We start from the raw sequence: 17,997 nt of genomic DNA on the forward strand, positions 1-17,997 counted from the left end.
CCCCACTTTATATAAATTTACATACAAAATATGGCCGTATGTATTTCAACATATTTCCTCTTTTTCTTGCAGTTTGTCTGTATGGAAAGTCTGGTGACAGCTATAATAGACATGTATCCTAAGGTGTTCCGTAAAGGATACAGGAGGGAACAGTTAATTTGTGTTATCGCAATTGCATCTTACTTGATTGGATTAGTAATGGTAACAGAGGTAAGCTAATTAAACTAAAGCTTTATGTACATTTTTTGGATTTATACAAGACTGAATGAGTATATCAAGGAGAATTATCTTCAAATTATTTACAGGTCTAAACAATTAAAGTAACAGTTTACATTTTAAATTAGATATAAAACACCAGCAGCAGCAATTTACATTTATATAACACCTTTAATGTAGAAAAATGCTTCACAGAGGCGTAATCAGAAGTAAATGGACACTGAGCCAAAGAAGAAGATATTTAGATGGAGTGACCAGCAGCTTGGTCAAAGAGGTAGATTCTGAGAAGGGCCTTAAAGGAGAAGATGGAGGTGGAGAGACTGAGGGGCTTAGGCAGAGAAATCCAGAGTGTGAGAGTCTAGACAGCTGAGGACGCGGCTGCCAATTTTGGGAAAAGGGAGGGCAATTGCACAAAAGACAAGTTTGAGGAGGTGGCCGTGAATATAGAATTTATATAATGGGAGATGTTTATGGAGGACAGGAAGGCAGTGAATTCAGAGGAGACAGGCAAAGGGGATCTGAGATGGAGATGGAGATTGAAATCACAGAGGACAAGGAGTCACTCAATGAAGGACAAAAGGAGGAAGGATACCTTAGTGAGTGGGGCATGGGGGGGGGTGGTGGTGGGAGACAATGAGGATTTTAAAGGAGAGGCAGGTAGGATGGAAGTGCTCAAAGGAGGAGAAAGTACCACAGGAGTAGGAGGGAGAGATTCACTTGTGATTTGGTGAGAGGGGCCACACTGCTATCACAGCTGTTTTGGTGGGGTTGATGGTGGAAAGTGGAGATGCTTCAGTATGGGACAAAATGTCACCTCCCATGAGCCAAGTTTCAGTCAAAACCAGGATGTCAATGCATTCATCCATAATAAGGTCATGGATGGCAAGGGCACTGTTCGCAAAGAGGAGATTAGCCCCCAGTGAGTATGCTGAGCGGGAAGGGCGGTGAGAGAGGAGGATGGAGCAGATGGTGTTGTTGCTAATAAGGAGGCAGTGATGTGTGCCTTAATGGGCTCATTGGAGAGTGCCAAGAGAAGCATAGAGGGTGGATGTGGGCTTATTCAAGGGTGATTCAAGCCTGGGGTGGGGCAGGAGAGTCGGAAGGCAGAGGGGTAGTGATGATTTGGGATAGGGATTTGGGGGAGCAAAGTTCCTGAGGGGAGAAATGAAAGGAGGCATGACTGGGTGACAGGAAGGGGATAAATAGGAGAGACGGGCTCAAGAGTAGAGAGAGGAAAAGGGAGAAAGAAGTAATGAGCTCAAATCCAGCACATCAACCAAAATGTACATGCAAATGGACAAAAAGGGATTTCAAATTACATAGGCATGGCAGAGATTAGGAGAGCGGTGTCTTGGTCGCAAACAAGGACAAGGAGGAGACAATCTGAAATAGTCCAAAGTTAGCCAAGGAGCAGTGGAGAATTGGCCAAGAGCCAGCAGAGATTGATCCAGGGGACCAGCGGAGGTGGCCTCAGATGTTAGCAGTGCGCACTAGCAGATCGAGTAGACCACCAAAGGAGTGAGGAACAGTGGGGAGTGAAACACAAGAACTAAGAGCAGTGATCTAGGGGAGGGTGTAAGATAAATCCACTGGATCAGTACAGATAAGGGAGTTGGTCCAAAGAACAGCTGTGAGGAGACGAGGAGTACACAAGATCAGGAAAACAGTGCTCATGATTGGAATCCTTGGTAACATGACAAATAAACAATTGCTTTTTGGACTGAGTGTACGCAAAACAAGGAACAAATTGTGCTTTCTTTTCAAACATACTGGACCATTGACATTACACAAGTTGAATGGGAACAACTTCCATTAATTAAATTTGAAAAGCAATGAAGATAATTACATTCTGAAATATGATGGGTAAATCTTAATGGGCTCCTGAAAATCAGTTTACAAGTTCTAATCTGCACAAAATGGATTAGCTTTAATTGGGTGATTTTAACTAACATTTTTATTGAGTGTGTTTTATAAAATAATATTTAAAGCAATAAAACAGTAATTCAGCTGTCGTTTGCTTATGGGCTACTTACAAATTGGTGTCGTTAATACAATTTCTTTGGTTTATATAGAGTTCAAACTTTTTATTTCACAAAATGGCCATAAACTAATTTAAAATATATATTTTAGGAAAATGGAAAATATATCTAAATGCTGCTAAATTAGAGTCCGATAATAGGCAGTTTAAGAAACATCACAGTTTGGCCTAGAAATGAGGTACGCAGGGGCCGAAGGGAACGGTGCCTGCACCTGGATGGATAGGCCCAAGGCGCACGTGATATTGGGCCTCAGGCCTGATTATCATTGAGCCGGAGAGCGGTGGAAACCTAATAGGCTTCCCCAGACAGCTGTCCGGCGAAGAGGAATCGAAGAACGGGTCGCTGCAATGGCAGCAACGGCCCTCAGGTGAGTCCTTAAAGGGGACTGGGTAGAGGGCGATTGGGTTGGGAGGGTAGTGGTGGCCGGGAGTGGGTGAGTAGGGATGATCGGGGGGGTGGCGGCAGAGGCCAGAATCAAGGAGGGCAGAGGCCGCATTCGGGGGGGTTTGCCGAAGTCGTGATTGTGGGGGTGGGAGGTTGAGGTCACGGTCGGGGGGGCGGGGTGTGAGAGCTGGCCAGCAGTGGGCAGCATGGTTTGAATATGGAGCTGGGAGAACACTCCTGCTCCACATTCAGGTAAGTATATTTTAAACACTTAGCTTGTTGGTTGCGGCCTGCAGTGGTCCCTTTAAGGACCACCTGTTAGTCCATATGTAGAACTGGTTTTCCTGAACGCAGCCGGCCTTGCGCCAGCTGCACTCAGGACAACCCAATATTTCAGAGAGGGCTTCAAACAAGCGTTAGGGCTCTTCTTTGAATAGGCAAAGGGCCAATAGCCTGTTTCGGACGCGGCCCATGGACGCCTATTTTTTTGCCTACACCAATATGGCAGGCGGCACACTTCCGGCTCATAATGAGTGTGTGCTTCCTGCCTGCCATATTGCAGGTTTAGGAGGCCATTTAGCACCCAAAAAACAGAGTGAGATCGAATTTCGAGGCATTTATGTTTACAGAGCGACCTTGTCATGTAGAAGTACTTGCCCCTATCCTGTGTTGAACAGTGAAGTCCCAGTGGAGACAAACAATCCATCCTGCTTGCCAATGCAGACTATTCCACTTAAGTTTGTATACTCATTAGTGGATATTCCCGTTATATCTAACATTTTTAAAGCCAAAGTTTATTTCTATTACATTACATTCCGTTCTTTTAGGTTTAGATTACAGGAAATAATTTTGCTGACCATTTGTATACCTGATAATTCACAACACATTTAGTTCGAAAACAATTGATTAATCAACTTCAGATTAAGAGGAGTAGGCTGCATGTGCAAGCTATAATTAGTTTAATCATATTCTAAGTTATTCTTTAAGGAGTCCAAAAATATTTATTTATTCTAAAGAAATTACTTTTTCTACTACAGAATACATTATACTCTACTCCTCTTAAATAGATTCTCCCTGGAAGGGCTACCACAGGAAAAAAAAGGTAATACTTTGTCAATGACACTGGATGCATGTCTCTTGGGCTGCATCTTATTCCAAGGGTCACTGTAGGATTTGGAAGCCACAGAGGTGTCTGTGTCCTCCATGCGTGGCTAAGTGGATATGACAAGGGACAGGAACAGTTCTAAAAGTCAGCTAACCAAATAAAATAACAGGCCTTAAAAGCAAACATTCTGAATTACTGGCAGCCATTTTCATCTCACTACTGCCCCGTTTTCCAGTGTGGTACTGAGAGGAAAAAAGAGGGGCCGATTTTGGTCTTGTTGTCGCCCCCAATTTTTTGCCAGGATCGTGGCAGTAGTGAGACAAAAATCACTGTGCAGTACTTACTGCCCGGTTACTGCTAACATCCAGCCCATAGCAATTTTGGAATGGGTCGGGATATAGGCGTCCAGCACTCCCGCCCGGATCAGGCGGGAGCCTCATTAATTTACGCACATTCGGGTCCTATGACGTACATAGGACCCCAATGCAACTTTAGTGACCCATTGGGCTGCAGGAAGGCCATGCAAGCCCCCTCCGGGTGAAACTCAACATGGAACGGTCTAACCAGTGGTCCTTAAAGGGACTGCTGGAAGCCACACCCAAGACACTCCAGGTAAGTTCCTTTAACAATGTTTTTGTGGAGCCAAGAGGAGCACGAAAGCGCTGGCAGCTCAGTATTCTTATTTAAATGAGGCCTGATCACCAAAATCGATCGGGATCCCACCCCTTCATTGTTGCCCTGCCAAACGCCTGCCCGATCTGCGCCCAAAAGAATAATCGATCTGAGCCCACCAGGTCTTTAATTAAAATAACTGGATATTATAAAATCATGAGGGTTATAAGAGTACATTTTCCTCAGATGCTGGTTATTTCTTCCATCCTACATAAGATAAAACTTTTGAACTGACGTTTATTGTATTCATTTACATTTATTGGTTTACGGTTGACTGCCATTTTTTTAAGTGATGTTTGTTTAGATAACAATCTATTTAAAATATTTTCATAGAGAGGAATATGTTTTGTAAAGCAATTTTCAAATGTGTAGTAGCAAAAATGTGTAAACATTTTCTGAAAAATAAAATGCTGAACTGTTTTCTTTATATTGGAAGGGAGGAATGTACGTTTTCCAGCTGTTCGATGCCTATGCTTCGAGTGGCATGTGTCTCCTGTTTGTGGCCATTTTCGAGTGTATTTGTGTAGGCTGGGCCTACGGTATGTCATTTACAACACCTTTTATATTTACTCATTGCCAATGGGTTAGCGCTTAGTCCATACGTTATTGAAAGCCGAGCCAAATTAGGATAAAACTGAGCAGCTATTGAAGGATGTGTGCACCTCATTCATTGAATGGCACTGATATCTCTGGTTATGTGAAAGAATAATAATATTTGATATCTATGTCTGCCATGCACCAGTAGAAAAGACAGAGGTCCCATAACTGGACATAGATGAGGCAGCATTAAATAACATAAATATTTCATTCATATACACTCCTTTCTAAAGCTCAGCAGATTGTTTTAGAAACAATAGTATAGGTACGTGTTATATACATTCCGAAACAATGAATTCCTTCTGGAAGGAAGCAGTTCTTAGCTTGATCAAACACTTGTTAGAAATGAGTTTGCATTAAGTTCACCATAACATATTCAGGATACTGATATGACACTGATATTATAGGACAAAACTACATGTACAATGCTTTAGTTGTGGGTGGGATGGTGGTGGGGATTGGTACCAGCAAAGCTTTTGTAAAAATAGAATTTATGCCATCAATAAAGCTTATTGTTGGCATATTCAGAATTTCAGAATTTATGCTATCAATAAAGAACCGTCCCACATTTGTTAACAATTTATATATAAATACTAAAATAATATATATAATCATGCTTCTACTTCTGGCATAATTGCCTATTTTCTTAAAACTTGGAAGACTAAAAATTTCAGAAGAGCTCACAAGTGAGCTCGGGAGACTTCCACAATAATGAAACTGCAGGTGGCGCTGTTGCAAAACAACCTACATTTTTCTAGCGTTTTTAGTGTATATGAGAGGGAAACGAAAGACATGTCTTTTGCCTAGAGTCTGGACAGAACTGAAGTCTCTCTAGCTCCAAATCACAGATTTTTAAAAATTGTTTTGTTAAATTGCAGGTCTTTCTGCTCTATGAAAATTGACATTTCCCTAGAAGCACAGGGTTGCTCATTTTAGTCATAGAGCCTCACTGTAAGTCACTATTATTGTTTTCTTTAGCGAGCCTCTCTGGATAGCTCATGAGTGATGAATTCATGAGTAAATTACAGCTGGTCAGCAATACAAGTGGAATTAAGATAAAAATGTATTTCAAGGGGAAGATATTGAATATTTTGTTCCTCTCACTTGCTCTGTTCTTGGGGTTTCAGACATGTATTATGTATGGTTTCTACATATTTGTAAAGCTAAATTAGGAAAGAAAAAAGATCAGGCAGCGTCATTAAACCATTGTAATTTAGCACATGTGGAAATATCCACAGTCTCCTTATTGTAAACGTCTCCAGAGCTCCATACAACAGACTGGCATTTCTGTGAAATAAAATATTTCCACAGTGTGCCAGCCCATACAGGTGCAAGAAAAATTACAAACCAAATATGTTACTCCATCAGGTCAGGTGATAATGAATGTGAAATACTGCAATAATATTAAATCATGTAGAAAATGACACAACCTGTTTTATGCGTGGTTTGATACTTAATATTGTCCCAATCTCTCTCATGTTCACAGGAAGTAATCGGTTCTATGACAACATTGAAGACATGATTGGGTACAGACCATTTGTTCTGATTAAATGGTGCTGGATGTTCATCACTCCTGGTATATGTGCAGTAAGTTCTTAAACTGTTACTGTATTTTTTGACAACCACTTTCATTTTACATTCAGTGTAAAATAGCAAAGAGTATTTTTAATCCCCTAATTATTTGTAATAATTTCCATGTCAATTTATTTTTTAAAAAATTCTTCTCCAATATTTAGTTTGTAATCTTCAGTTTACTTTTGTACCCAATCAAATTATCTTTCTTTTGTATTTTTTTGTTTATGTGTTCAGTTATGCATGTGTGTATGTTTTTATCTTAACAGCATAAATGTGATGAAGTTACTTTTTTATTATTAAAACATATGTCCACTGAATATTTCGAAAAAGGAAGGGTGCAGGGAAAGCTGTGAAAGCTGGGGCAAAAGCAAAATACAGTGGATACTGGAAATCTGAAATAAAAACAGAAAATGCTGGAAAACACTCAGCAGGTCAGGCGCCATCTGTGGAGAGAGAAACGGAGTTCACGTTTCAGGTTGATGACCTTTCATCAGAACAGTTCTGATGGGTTCTGATGAAAGGACATCGACTTAAAACATGAACACTGTTTCTCTCTCTACAGATGCAGTGTGCAGTGCTCTGTTCCTGAAGAGTAAATTTTGAGCAATGCTGCTGCTTCACAAACCTGGCTTGACAACTGGACTGGAGTGATACTGCATATGGTATCAAGCCCAAGCATTGGGCAATAACCTTCCCAAGGGATTCCAACATCGCTGCATTCTGGAGTCAGATATGAACCTGACTCCAGAGTTATACTGTTACTTTTGCAAAACCGTTTTGCAGTGGGGCAATATAATTGCACCCTAAATGAAATATTTGGGAAACAAATTTAAGATGTTTTGCTTGTATCGTCTAAATGTTAGGGTACACATTAGCATATCTGAAGCAAACATCCATCTTAAATGTTATTGAATCTTTCTTCTTTCAGACAATTTTCATTTTCTTCATTGTGAGATATAAACCGCTCAAGTATAACAACGTATACACCTATCCAGACTGGGGTTATGCGCTAGGGTGGGCCCTGGCTCTTTCTTCCATGATTTGCATACCTTTGGGTTTTATCACCAAGTTATGGAACACTGAAGGAACCTTTTTAGAGGTAATTACAAGCCGATATTTCAATATTACCAGTTTGATTTTATTGTTCACATTTCACTAAGCACTGTTCGTTAGGAACTGTTTGCTTCTCGCCAAGTGGTCAACCAGTTGGTTTGGTAATTAGTTATCACCTTTGTGAATCTTACCTTATGTTGAAAGCTGAGAATGTTGTATTTAAATTATGATTTTAAAAATGGTTTTACATTTACAGTCAAAAAAACTTGGTGTTGAGAACTTGAAAATCTAGTTAGTGGTCTGGAAAGGAAGTACATTCCAACACAAATAGAACTTAAATCTGATATTCTGCTCCCCCTACATGCACTGTTCTAAAGTAGTATTATTGTAACATTTATTTATATTAAAAAAATTATTATGACTTTACTAATGGTTCTGGGGTAATTGCAATGCCTTGTATAATATGAGTCAGAAAGTTCAACATTCAAGTTAGCTGTATGACACCATACACGGTTGCTAGAAATTATTCTGGTATCGCATAGTGGGAAGGAGAAAATTGCAGCTAGCATTCTCACACATGCAGATATCAAATGAGGATAAGATCAGTCTTGGCTCTGATACGGCACGGACATGATGGGCTGAATGGCCTACTTCTGTGCCATAGCTTTCTATGATTCTATGATACCCATTATAGTTATTTCATCTTCCCTTCCATGCTTAGTGGCACTTAAGGCAACCCATTTCTTTCACTGCTTCACAACCAGCAGATCGAGCTCTGTGTTGTTTCCATAACAAAGTCCCTTATTACGTGGACATGTCATTAGCTTGACTCAACCCCCTATCAGGAAAATCGTCTAGATACAATGGAGGGGGGAGGGGGAGGTGGAGCACCCCGCTCCCATCGGACGTGAGTATCCTGCTCAGAACTCTCATCTCCACTCACCAGGAAATATGTTTAAATAGTCCACCAATATTTACTGTCTAGTCTCACATATCAAAAGTGGTAAGCGCTGCCAGTGTCCATGGAACCATACCCTAACATGAGTCCTCACCTTTAGAAAAAGAGGGGAGAAAATTAATGCAACAATAACTTGCATTTATATAGCACCTTTAACGTAGTAAAGCATCCCAAGGCGTTTCACAGGAGCATAATCAGACAAAATTTGACACCAAGCCACATAAAGAAATATTAGGACAGGTGACCAAAAGCTTGATCAAAGAGGTAGGTTTTAGGGAGCGTCTTAAAGGAGAAGAGAGAGGTGGGGAGGCAGAAAGGTTTAGGGAGAGGATTCCAGAGCTTAGGGTCTAGGCAGCTGAAGGCACGTCAGCGAGCACAGGGGTGATGGCTCAACTGGAGTTGGTGCGAGTTAGGATACAGGCAGCAGAGTTTTGGATGAGCTCCGGTTTATGGAGGGTGGAAGATGGGAGGCCGGCCAGGAGAGCATTGGACTAGTCAAGTCTAGAGATAACAACGGCATTGATGAGGTAAATAACCTGATACTAAATTGCATTCTTTTAAATCCTTGCTCTTGTTACAATTTCAGAAAATTAAGAAGCTCACAACACCCAGTCCGGACCTACGACGAAGAGGAAGAGGATCATCTAATGTGGAGACATGCTGCAGCACAATTAATGACTGTGATGGTAAACTTAAAGGCGATGGACGCATTCCTACCATCACAGAGAAAGAGACGCACTTCTGAGCAAATTCCTGAGTCTGTTTTGTAAAAAAAAAAGCAAAAATGACATCACTTAATTATAGAGGCCTGCTTGTTTTGCACAAACTTTATTAACGTGTTAATTCAAAATTAAGCATTATATACTTGTCAAAAAAAGTGACTTTTTAAAGATTGTATAAGTAACTGATTATATATAGTACTTGATATTAGTGAGCCCATGTAATAATGTGACACTGGTAAATGTTTTATAGAAATTCTAGTGTGGAATCAATGTATAATGTGTTGTGAAACTTTTATACTTGGAACTCTTTTTCATTATGGAAGGCACAGTGTTCAATGGACATTTTTGCTCATCTGTAAGTACGTAAAAGGCCATTCCAAGTCACAGTGCATGTTTGTGGAGTCATTATTTTTGAGCCTCCTACCTATATTCACGTAGGTAGGTCCAATGAAGGTCTCCGATGTTAAGGAGGCAAATTAAATACACTACTTAAGTTGTCACTTCTGAATCATTTTTGATGGAATTTGTTATTTAAAGGCTTTTAAATTTACAATATTTCTATAGATATGGCTTTCACCATTTGTATATTTTCCCTAACCAAAGCCCCATAAACATACATATTTGATTGGTGTGGTCCAAAATATTATATTACTAAAGTGCTCTGCTTGTAAATGTATGCTATTGATACCCAATAACCCACTACTGATATTTTTTACAATTTTTCAACTTTCCCACTGGTATTTGTTATTTTCTCAGACAAATATTCAAGAAATTGTAGGAAAAAAATGGTTCTTTTTAGTTTCTGTAAAGATTTTTGGTACATAGTAAGGCCAAGTAATCTTCCCTTTTTAAAAGAATTTGCAGTATTAGACGTGGTGCCAAGTTGTTTCACACACTGGAGAGTTTTGTGGCACAAGATTTTATTGTCTGCTTACTCATCATTTTTAAAGATAAATAAAGTTATCAATTTACTTCACTGCTGCTCACTTTTTTTTTTGGAACTGATATATAGCCTGGAGCGATGGGACAGAAATGTATCGCTGCATATGTTACTGCAATTAATGTTTCAAGGGAATTTGAAAGTCATAAAACTAGAGATGCTCACATGACACAATATTATTTGATTCTGAGTCCTCATGGCTTTTCAGCAATAACATGTAACACATTGGGAGAGAATTTCCTTGCAATGATTTGTGCTGCCGTTAATGCCAATGAGAAAAGATTAACATCTGCTGGTGGTCAGGAGATATATATACACATGAGGTTTTCCTGGGTCAGCTCATTTGCTGACCCACTGGAGTAGTGATTGGTATAAATCCTGTGTAAAGTGGGTGTAAGCTGCTGGAGTGCATGGAAATTGGAATGCAGCTTCTAATTAGACAGTTCAGCCTGACTGGGGAACAACCATCTGAGGAAGGAGCAGTGCTTGGTTCATTTATTTGCCGCTCAGATAACTTCACTGCATGTCTCATCAATCTTTTTCTCTCACATTTCAAAAATACCTACAGCAGGACTGTATGGAGTGAGTACCCAAACAGGACAGCAGGGCATGGCACCTAAGCACAGAAGAAGGGTAACACGGTCAATGTTATGTATAGGGACTTTCAAAAGGCATTTGTTGGAGTACCACATGATAGATTTGTGAGCAAAATTGAAGACCATGAGATTAAAGGGGCAGTGGCAGGATGGATACAAAATTGGCCAACGCTCAGAAAGCAGAGAGTAGTGGTGAACGGTTGTTTTTAGTCTGGAGGGAAGTATAGTGATGGTCCCCAGGGGTCAGTATTAGGACCACTGCTCTTTTTGATATATATTAATGACCTGGACTTGGGCATACAGGGTATAATTTCAAAGCTTGCTAATAACATGAAATTCGGAAATGTAGTAAACAACAGACTTCAGGAGGACATAGACTAGTGAAATGGGCAGACACATGGCAGATGAAATTTAATGCAGAGAAGTGTGAAGTGATACATTTTTATAAGAAGAATGAGGTGACGCAATATAAAATAAATGGTACAATTTTAATTGGAGTGCAGGAACAGAGAGATCTGGAGGCGTATGTACATAAATCTTTGAAGGTGGCAGGACAAGTTGAGAAGGCTGTTAAAAAAGCATACAGGATCCTGGGCTTTATTAACAAAGGCATGGAGTACAAAAGCAAGGAAGTTATGCTAAACCTTTATGAAACATTGGTTAGGCCTCATGTACAGTTTTGTCTTCAATTCTGGGCACCACTCTTTAGGAAGGATGTCAAAGCCTTAGAGAGAGTGCAGGAAAGATTTACTAGAATGATTCCAAGGATGAGGGACTTCAGATATGTGAAGAGACTGGAGAAGCTGGGGTTGTTCTCCTTAGAGCAGAGAAGGTTAAAAGGAGATTTGATCGAGGTGTTCAAAATCATGAACGGTTTTGATAGAGTAAAGAACGAGAAACTGTTTCCAGTGGCAGAAGGGTCAGTAACCAGCGGACAGTAACTTTCAAAAGGGAATTGGATAAATACTTGAAGGGAAAAAATTTAGAGCATGGGAGTGGGACTAATTGGATAGCTCTTTCAAAGAGCCGGCACAGGCACGTTGGGTTGAATGGCCTCCTGTGCTGTACCATGCCATCATACTATGATACTATGATAAGAACAATACAGATTTTTCTGACTCAAACATCCAAGCCCTCCTAAAGAAACTGAACTAAGGAGGCACAGTTCCTTGGCGTCCGTAGCAGCAAGCATGCCTGGAATGCTTCTCATGCCACTGCTGCAAGAAGCTCAATGATATCACCAGGACAGGCAAGGTAACACACTGGACACTCACCCTTTTCTTCCGTGTCTATCCTGAACACTAGCACACTCATCACCCTTTTAAAGCAACACTTGTACAACTAACCCTTCATAATGCATGCTGATTAAGGGGAGGGGGGGGGGGTGTAACTCAATATTTGCACTATGGCTAGCCAGCTAGCCTAGCAGCAGTTACTTACATGCACATCCCAAAAACCCCTCCTCCACTTTAACTGGCTGATACTCACACACCTCTTATTTCAGCTTTCCCATGGCACATGGCACACAGTGCTCAATTGCTAGCCTTCCCCTTATTTACTTTATCTTCTTGGTAGAGAAATTAAGACACACAGCCTGCCAGAGACATGCCACTTCAGGGGATAGCCCCACCTTTCAACCCCTCATGTCATACAATGAGAAGGCGATGGATCTCATCGAGCAGCACTCTGCTCTTGCCATGGGAGATGGCGATGTTGGTGGCATATTGCCGGCGTCAAGTTAGTGAGTGAACATCTACAGTGTTGTCCTGGTACCCCAGTAATCAGAGACTTAACTACCTCCTGGTCAACTAAAATGATAGATGGCGGCAGATTGAAACCCACCCATGAGTTCCTGCACAGACCGCCTGCCCTCTGTTCCTCGGTTACAACTCCCTCCAACTCACCTGCATCATTTGCTTCTTTACTCCCAGGCACCAGTTTACTCAGGGTAATGGGATAGTATTCATGAGGATATGGCACTGGGTGATTCACAGAGCACGAGGCAGGTAGAAGATTGGGACGTGAGTGAGGATTTGCCACTTTCCTAGTAGAGGCTGAGGAGAAGGCTGCTTATGGTTTTGGAGTCGTGGGACCCAGAACTCATAGGTATTCACCTGAAAGGATGTTGGACATCGTACCTATGTACAGGCTCTGAGGTTGGTCTCCGAGGATGTGCATTAACTGACAGCTGGGACTCTCGAGTTGACTGCTCTCCTTTGCAGCAACATTAGGGAAGCTTTTTCTCCGTTGCAAGCGCCAATGGAGTGTATGGAAATTTCATTGGTATCTGCAGTAGATGCCCACCACGAAGCAGCCAGGGATAAGTTGGTGCCTCCATGGAATGAATTAAAACAATGCACACTGACATTGTGCTTCATTTTGCAATGAGGTTAGAGTCAAACAGGAAAGAGTGTACTTATTTGCTGCTGGCTTATTCAGGTGATGATTATTGACATGATCACGTAGGGGCAAAGAGGGCTAATGTGTTGTCATGTTATAGGATAGGTAGTGGATTGAAGGAATTTCTGTTTATTTTAAAGTTCTGCTTATTTTAAAGTGGGGGAGGAGGTTTGTTGATGGTGTAAAAGATGGACGGTGTTACACTGAAGAGAAGACTTGAGTGATGAGATATGCTTGCAGCAGGAACTGATGAATCCTCCGCGTGTTGGTCATCATGATGCTCTCCTCCATTTAACTCTGGTCCCAATGTCCAGCCAGTTTTGAATGGCGAAGTCGTGAAGCAAGCTATTACTATTCATGACACATGATCTGGAGCATACGGCAGAGCCTTCCCGATCTACCAAGGCAGCGAAATCATACCCTTAAGACCCCGATGGTCCTCTCATTGACCAACCTTGTAGAAGCATGTGCCTCGTTGTAGCGCTCCTGCTGCTGTTCGGGCCACTCTTACAGGGAACATCATCCATGGGAGCAGAGGGGTAAGCTTTGTTATTCAAAAGCCATCCATTGACTTGATTTTTTCCCCTGAAAAATTCAGGGAAGGCCAAATTTCAAAAAAGTAATGCATCGTGACAACTTCCATCATATGGACCATGTTGTCACCTACAATCAGTATATTGAGGGAGTGGAATCCCTTCCTACTGCAGTGGTTGATGGGATGTTCTGTGGGATCACACAAATCATTGCGCCCTGGACCTTGGAGAACATAGGAAGAGCATAGGAACATAGGAATAGAGTAGGCAATTCAGCCACTCAAGCCTGTTTCACCATTCATTTAGAGCATGGGTGATTTGTACGTCAACTCCATTTACCCGCAGTTACTCCATATCCCTTGATGCCCTCCTCCTCCCTCTTCTCACAGCCTCTCCTGTCTTCTTCTTGTTGCTCCCCTTCCACCTTCAGCCCCAAAGGCAGACCTACCAGACCACCCATGACTGGAATATTCTGTTTCCAAAGCAGACAAAAGCAGTCCAGCACCAGCACATTGATCCCAGAAGTCAGAATTAACTTGTGGAATGCAGAAAATAGCCAAAAAAAGATCACAGAAGTTAACTTGCAGCCAAAGAGGACAAACCAGCAACTCACCTGTGTGGAGGGGATGATCCCTTTAAATAGCACTCCTGCAGGGTCCTTCCTGCCTGTTTGCACCATGATTTGCTGGGGGTGTTCATCATGTGGCAAGTCAGGAACGAGAGCAGAACAATTTCATAAAAGGGCCCTACAGTCAGAATAGGACCCTTATTTAATTATTATAATGAGTTTCAGAATTGTTCCAATGCCTTAATGCCTACGGAGGAGCCTGATACAATATGGCAGGCGGCGCACTTCTGGCACGGAATGGGCGCAAGTATTGGTCCCTTAGACGGTCATTTTACGCCTGTTAAATGGGACTGGCGCGATCGAATTTGTAGGCCCAAGAGTCTGTAGGCCCAAGGGCGAAAAAAAAAATCAATGCAAAAAGTGTATCCCAGCTGCAGAAATTGTTAGTCCAACTCTAGAATCTTCAGGCTCAGAAGCTCCTTCTGTTTGTGTGAGCAGATTCTGGCAGCATCTGCGCCGTTTAAATCTCAGTCCAAGTCGCCTTGTGTGTGCATTGCAAGTGTAAAAGCAGGAGACTGGCACCATTGGCCCTCATTAGCATATATTGAAATGAGGGGACTGGGGACTCAGCGGGGGGTTTGCGGCAAGGGCCAGAAAGTACGAGAGAGCTTGAGGGAAGTGATTTAAAGGCAGAAAAAGGGTGAAACAGCTTCTGGCCGGTTTTCCTGCCACAAAAATGTTCTTGCCCCGTTTACACACCACTATTATGCCAAAAACAGCAAGGAAATTGATCGCCATACATTTCATACATTTTAAAATAGGAGCTAAAGGGAAATTATGAAGCTGTGAAAATTCTCCAGCTGCATTGTGATATATCACTTCCTTCTTAAGGTAATGGAGATAACGGGCCCGATGTTAGCAGGGCTGCGGGTTCTCGGCGGGGGTGCTATCGGGCGCGTGGGTGAAATTAGTGAGTTTCCCGCGCGATCGTAGCATCCAATCCACCAATTGGATCCACTTACCTTCTCCTCCGGGTTCCCCACTGCTGATCTGCGCGTCGGGCGGGCTGCACATGCGCAGTAAGATCTGTCAGCTGGAGGAGCTCTATTTAATGGGGCAGTCCTCCACTGACAGATGCTGCAACAAATAGCAAAAATTACAGCATGGAGCAGCCCAAGGAGAAGGCTGCTCCCAGTTTTATGATGCCTCACTCCAGGTATCAATACATGGGGTGAGGAGGAAGGGGAGGACAGAGATCCTCCTCCCGGCGTGCGGGAGGAAGCGGCCTGCCTCTGCCACCAGGAAGGCCTGGCTCGAGGTGGCAGAGGAGGTCACCAGCGCAACCGACATATCGCCCACCTGCATACAGTGCAGGAGGCGCTCCAATGACCTCAGTAGGTCAGCCGAAGTGAGTACACGTAGTCTTTCCCCTACACTCCATCTGCCACATCACTGCCCCCACCCCACATCTCCTTCAGCACTGCCAACACAACTCTGTCACATCACCCCTCATATCCACTCAAACCTCATCCTCATCTTACCTGCACCTACTCACCTCGCCAGTACTCATCCCGCCACTACCACTCAACCCAATTCTCATACAATCTCATGGCTCTCTCTCATACTCGCCCTCTCGTGCATCTCTTTCACGGCCAGCCTCACTCAACCTGCCACTACCTGTGCTGCAGCCACAGGGCATGCATCACATATGTGCAATAGGCAGCGTAAGGCAAACGTGTCGTGAGCATGAAGGGGATGCACAAGGGTGTTTGAGGGTTTGTCATGGGTGTTCCTTATATTGAATTTCTGACCAACTCACATTACATATTATATTGGCACCACTACTGCCATGTCTTCGCGAATCCTGTCTGGTTTGTGCAATAATGCCCGCTCCTGAGGATCACTATGAGGACCCACAACTGATGCCACCCATTGTGTCACTGCAGAGTGGGTGTAGGTGTATTTGCAGGGCTCTTCTGCGCAGACGACTGGGAGATATCGGCGATGTCCCCGGTTGCACCCTGGAAGGATGCGGAGGAGAAGTTGTTGAGGGCAGTGGTGACTTTGACAGCGACAGGTAAGAAGATGGTGCTCGGGCCAGCCAGGAGCAGCTCGGCATGAAAGAGGCTGCAGGTGTCCACGACTACATGTCGAGTGACTCTGAGCCTCCGTGTGCACTGCTGCTCAGAGAGGTCCAGGAAGCTGAGCCTCGGTCTGTGGACCCTGTGGCGAGGGTAGTGCCCTCTGTGACGCATCTCTCTCTGCGGTTGCCCTCCCTCCTGCTGTACAGGTGGATGTGTCACAGCACTCTGTTGTGGAGCTCCACGTGTCAGAGATGGCCGGCGTGGATGGCGAGGCTGGTGATGCTGTTTGCCCTCCGAGGAGGTCATGACTGCAGCTACGGCGGCCCCCATCCGCAAGATGTACATCTGAGGGGGTCCGCAAGGTAGGTACATGTCTCCGGACCCCGGGGTAAGTGTGCAAGTTGGTGACTTTGACTGTCAGGAGGAGGGTGGCGGAGGACAAACTTTGTCCCAAGTGACAGAGTGGCCTCCTGCAATGAGTGAGGGTCTCCCCTGCCCCCGACCTGTCAAATGGACCTTTGCAGCTGCCACAGGCTGACAGCTGCAACACGTCCATTTGACCTGGGAGTGTTTCCCCCAGTGTGGGAAACAGTCCCACTTTGTTCTCAAATCCCACATAATCCCTTAATCAGGTCAGTTAATGACCTGAAATACCTAAATAAATATTGTCAAGTAGCATCCCGCTGGCTTTAATTGCCTGCGGGATTCCCACCAGCGGGGGCTGCGCGCGCACGCCGGCGCGTCAGCGGGGAACCCGGAAGTGCGCGGGTTCGGGGCGGGCTCCGGTGCCGCGCCGGGATTCTCCGATTTTCGGAGCCCCCCCGCCAGGAACGCACCCGGTAGCGGGTGGTAAAATAGAGCCCAATGTTGCACTTGAGGCTGATTTTATCACTGATTACCAAAGTGCAGGAAATGAAAGTCCAGGTATTAATTTACATTTGACTGGTATTTACATCAGTCTGTCAGTTTTGACATGGGTTTGAAATGACATTAAATCTTTAATGCCAGTAAAATAAAATTATCAATTGATAATATGCAAATTGGAAATCTTGAATAGTCTTGCGGCATATACTACTGGAACTCTGGGGTAAATTTTAGGTCCCGATATTTACGGGAAGGCGGGAAGGATGTTGGGGAGCACGGTAGTGGGGGTGGAGGGAAACCTGGAGAGGCTGGGGGCGCGGAGGTCCTGCCGAGTTTAACAGCAGGACCTCATTAGAATTTTCTTCTTCCATTTCCCACCGGGCAGCTGGCCAGATTGACAGGCGGGAAAACCAGCGGGGCCCGTTTGGGGGGGACGGTCCCTGGCAAACGGGAGAGATCAGGGCTTGGGATCTGGGTTCGGTGAGGGGCGGGGGAGAGCCCAGCAATAGCGAGGGAGGGAGGGAGAGATCAGAGGGGAAGTCGCCGATCGCAAGAGCGAGGAGAGGTTGTGATCGGCAGAAGGGAGGCCGAAGGCTTCCTTGGGGGGCTGTGGGGGGGAGCACTCCTGCTCCTCCTGGCCCACAGGGAGCCTATAAAAAGCGCTAATCTGCTGGAGCCGGCAGCTCTTGCT

The 17,997-nt window shown here is 43.7% G+C and overlaps 1 protein-coding gene across 1 annotated transcript in view; it reads left to right on the top strand.

Moving 5' to 3' along the window:
* slc6a11b (solute carrier family 6 member 11b) overlaps positions 1–10,104 on the top strand; it is a 121,209-nt gene extending 111,105 nt beyond the window's left edge. The window contains exons 11-15 of the mRNA XM_067998649.1: positions 73–210; positions 4,853–4,955; positions 6,500–6,600; positions 7,517–7,687; positions 9,186–10,104. Coding sequence (XP_067854750.1) covers positions 73–210; positions 4,853–4,955; positions 6,500–6,600; positions 7,517–7,687; positions 9,186–9,344 — 672 coding nt within the window. The 3' untranslated portion in view covers positions 9,345–10,104. The remainder of the gene's footprint in view (positions 1–72; positions 211–4,852; positions 4,956–6,499; positions 6,601–7,516; positions 7,688–9,185) is intronic.
* The last annotated feature ends 7,893 nt before the right edge of the window (positions 10,105–17,997 follow it).

The sequence above is a fragment of the Heptranchias perlo genome, chromosome 17 (assembly GCF_035084215.1).
Source record: "Heptranchias perlo isolate sHepPer1 chromosome 17, sHepPer1.hap1, whole genome shotgun sequence".
Classification (NCBI taxonomy): domain Eukaryota; kingdom Metazoa; phylum Chordata; class Chondrichthyes; order Hexanchiformes; family Hexanchidae; genus Heptranchias; species Heptranchias perlo.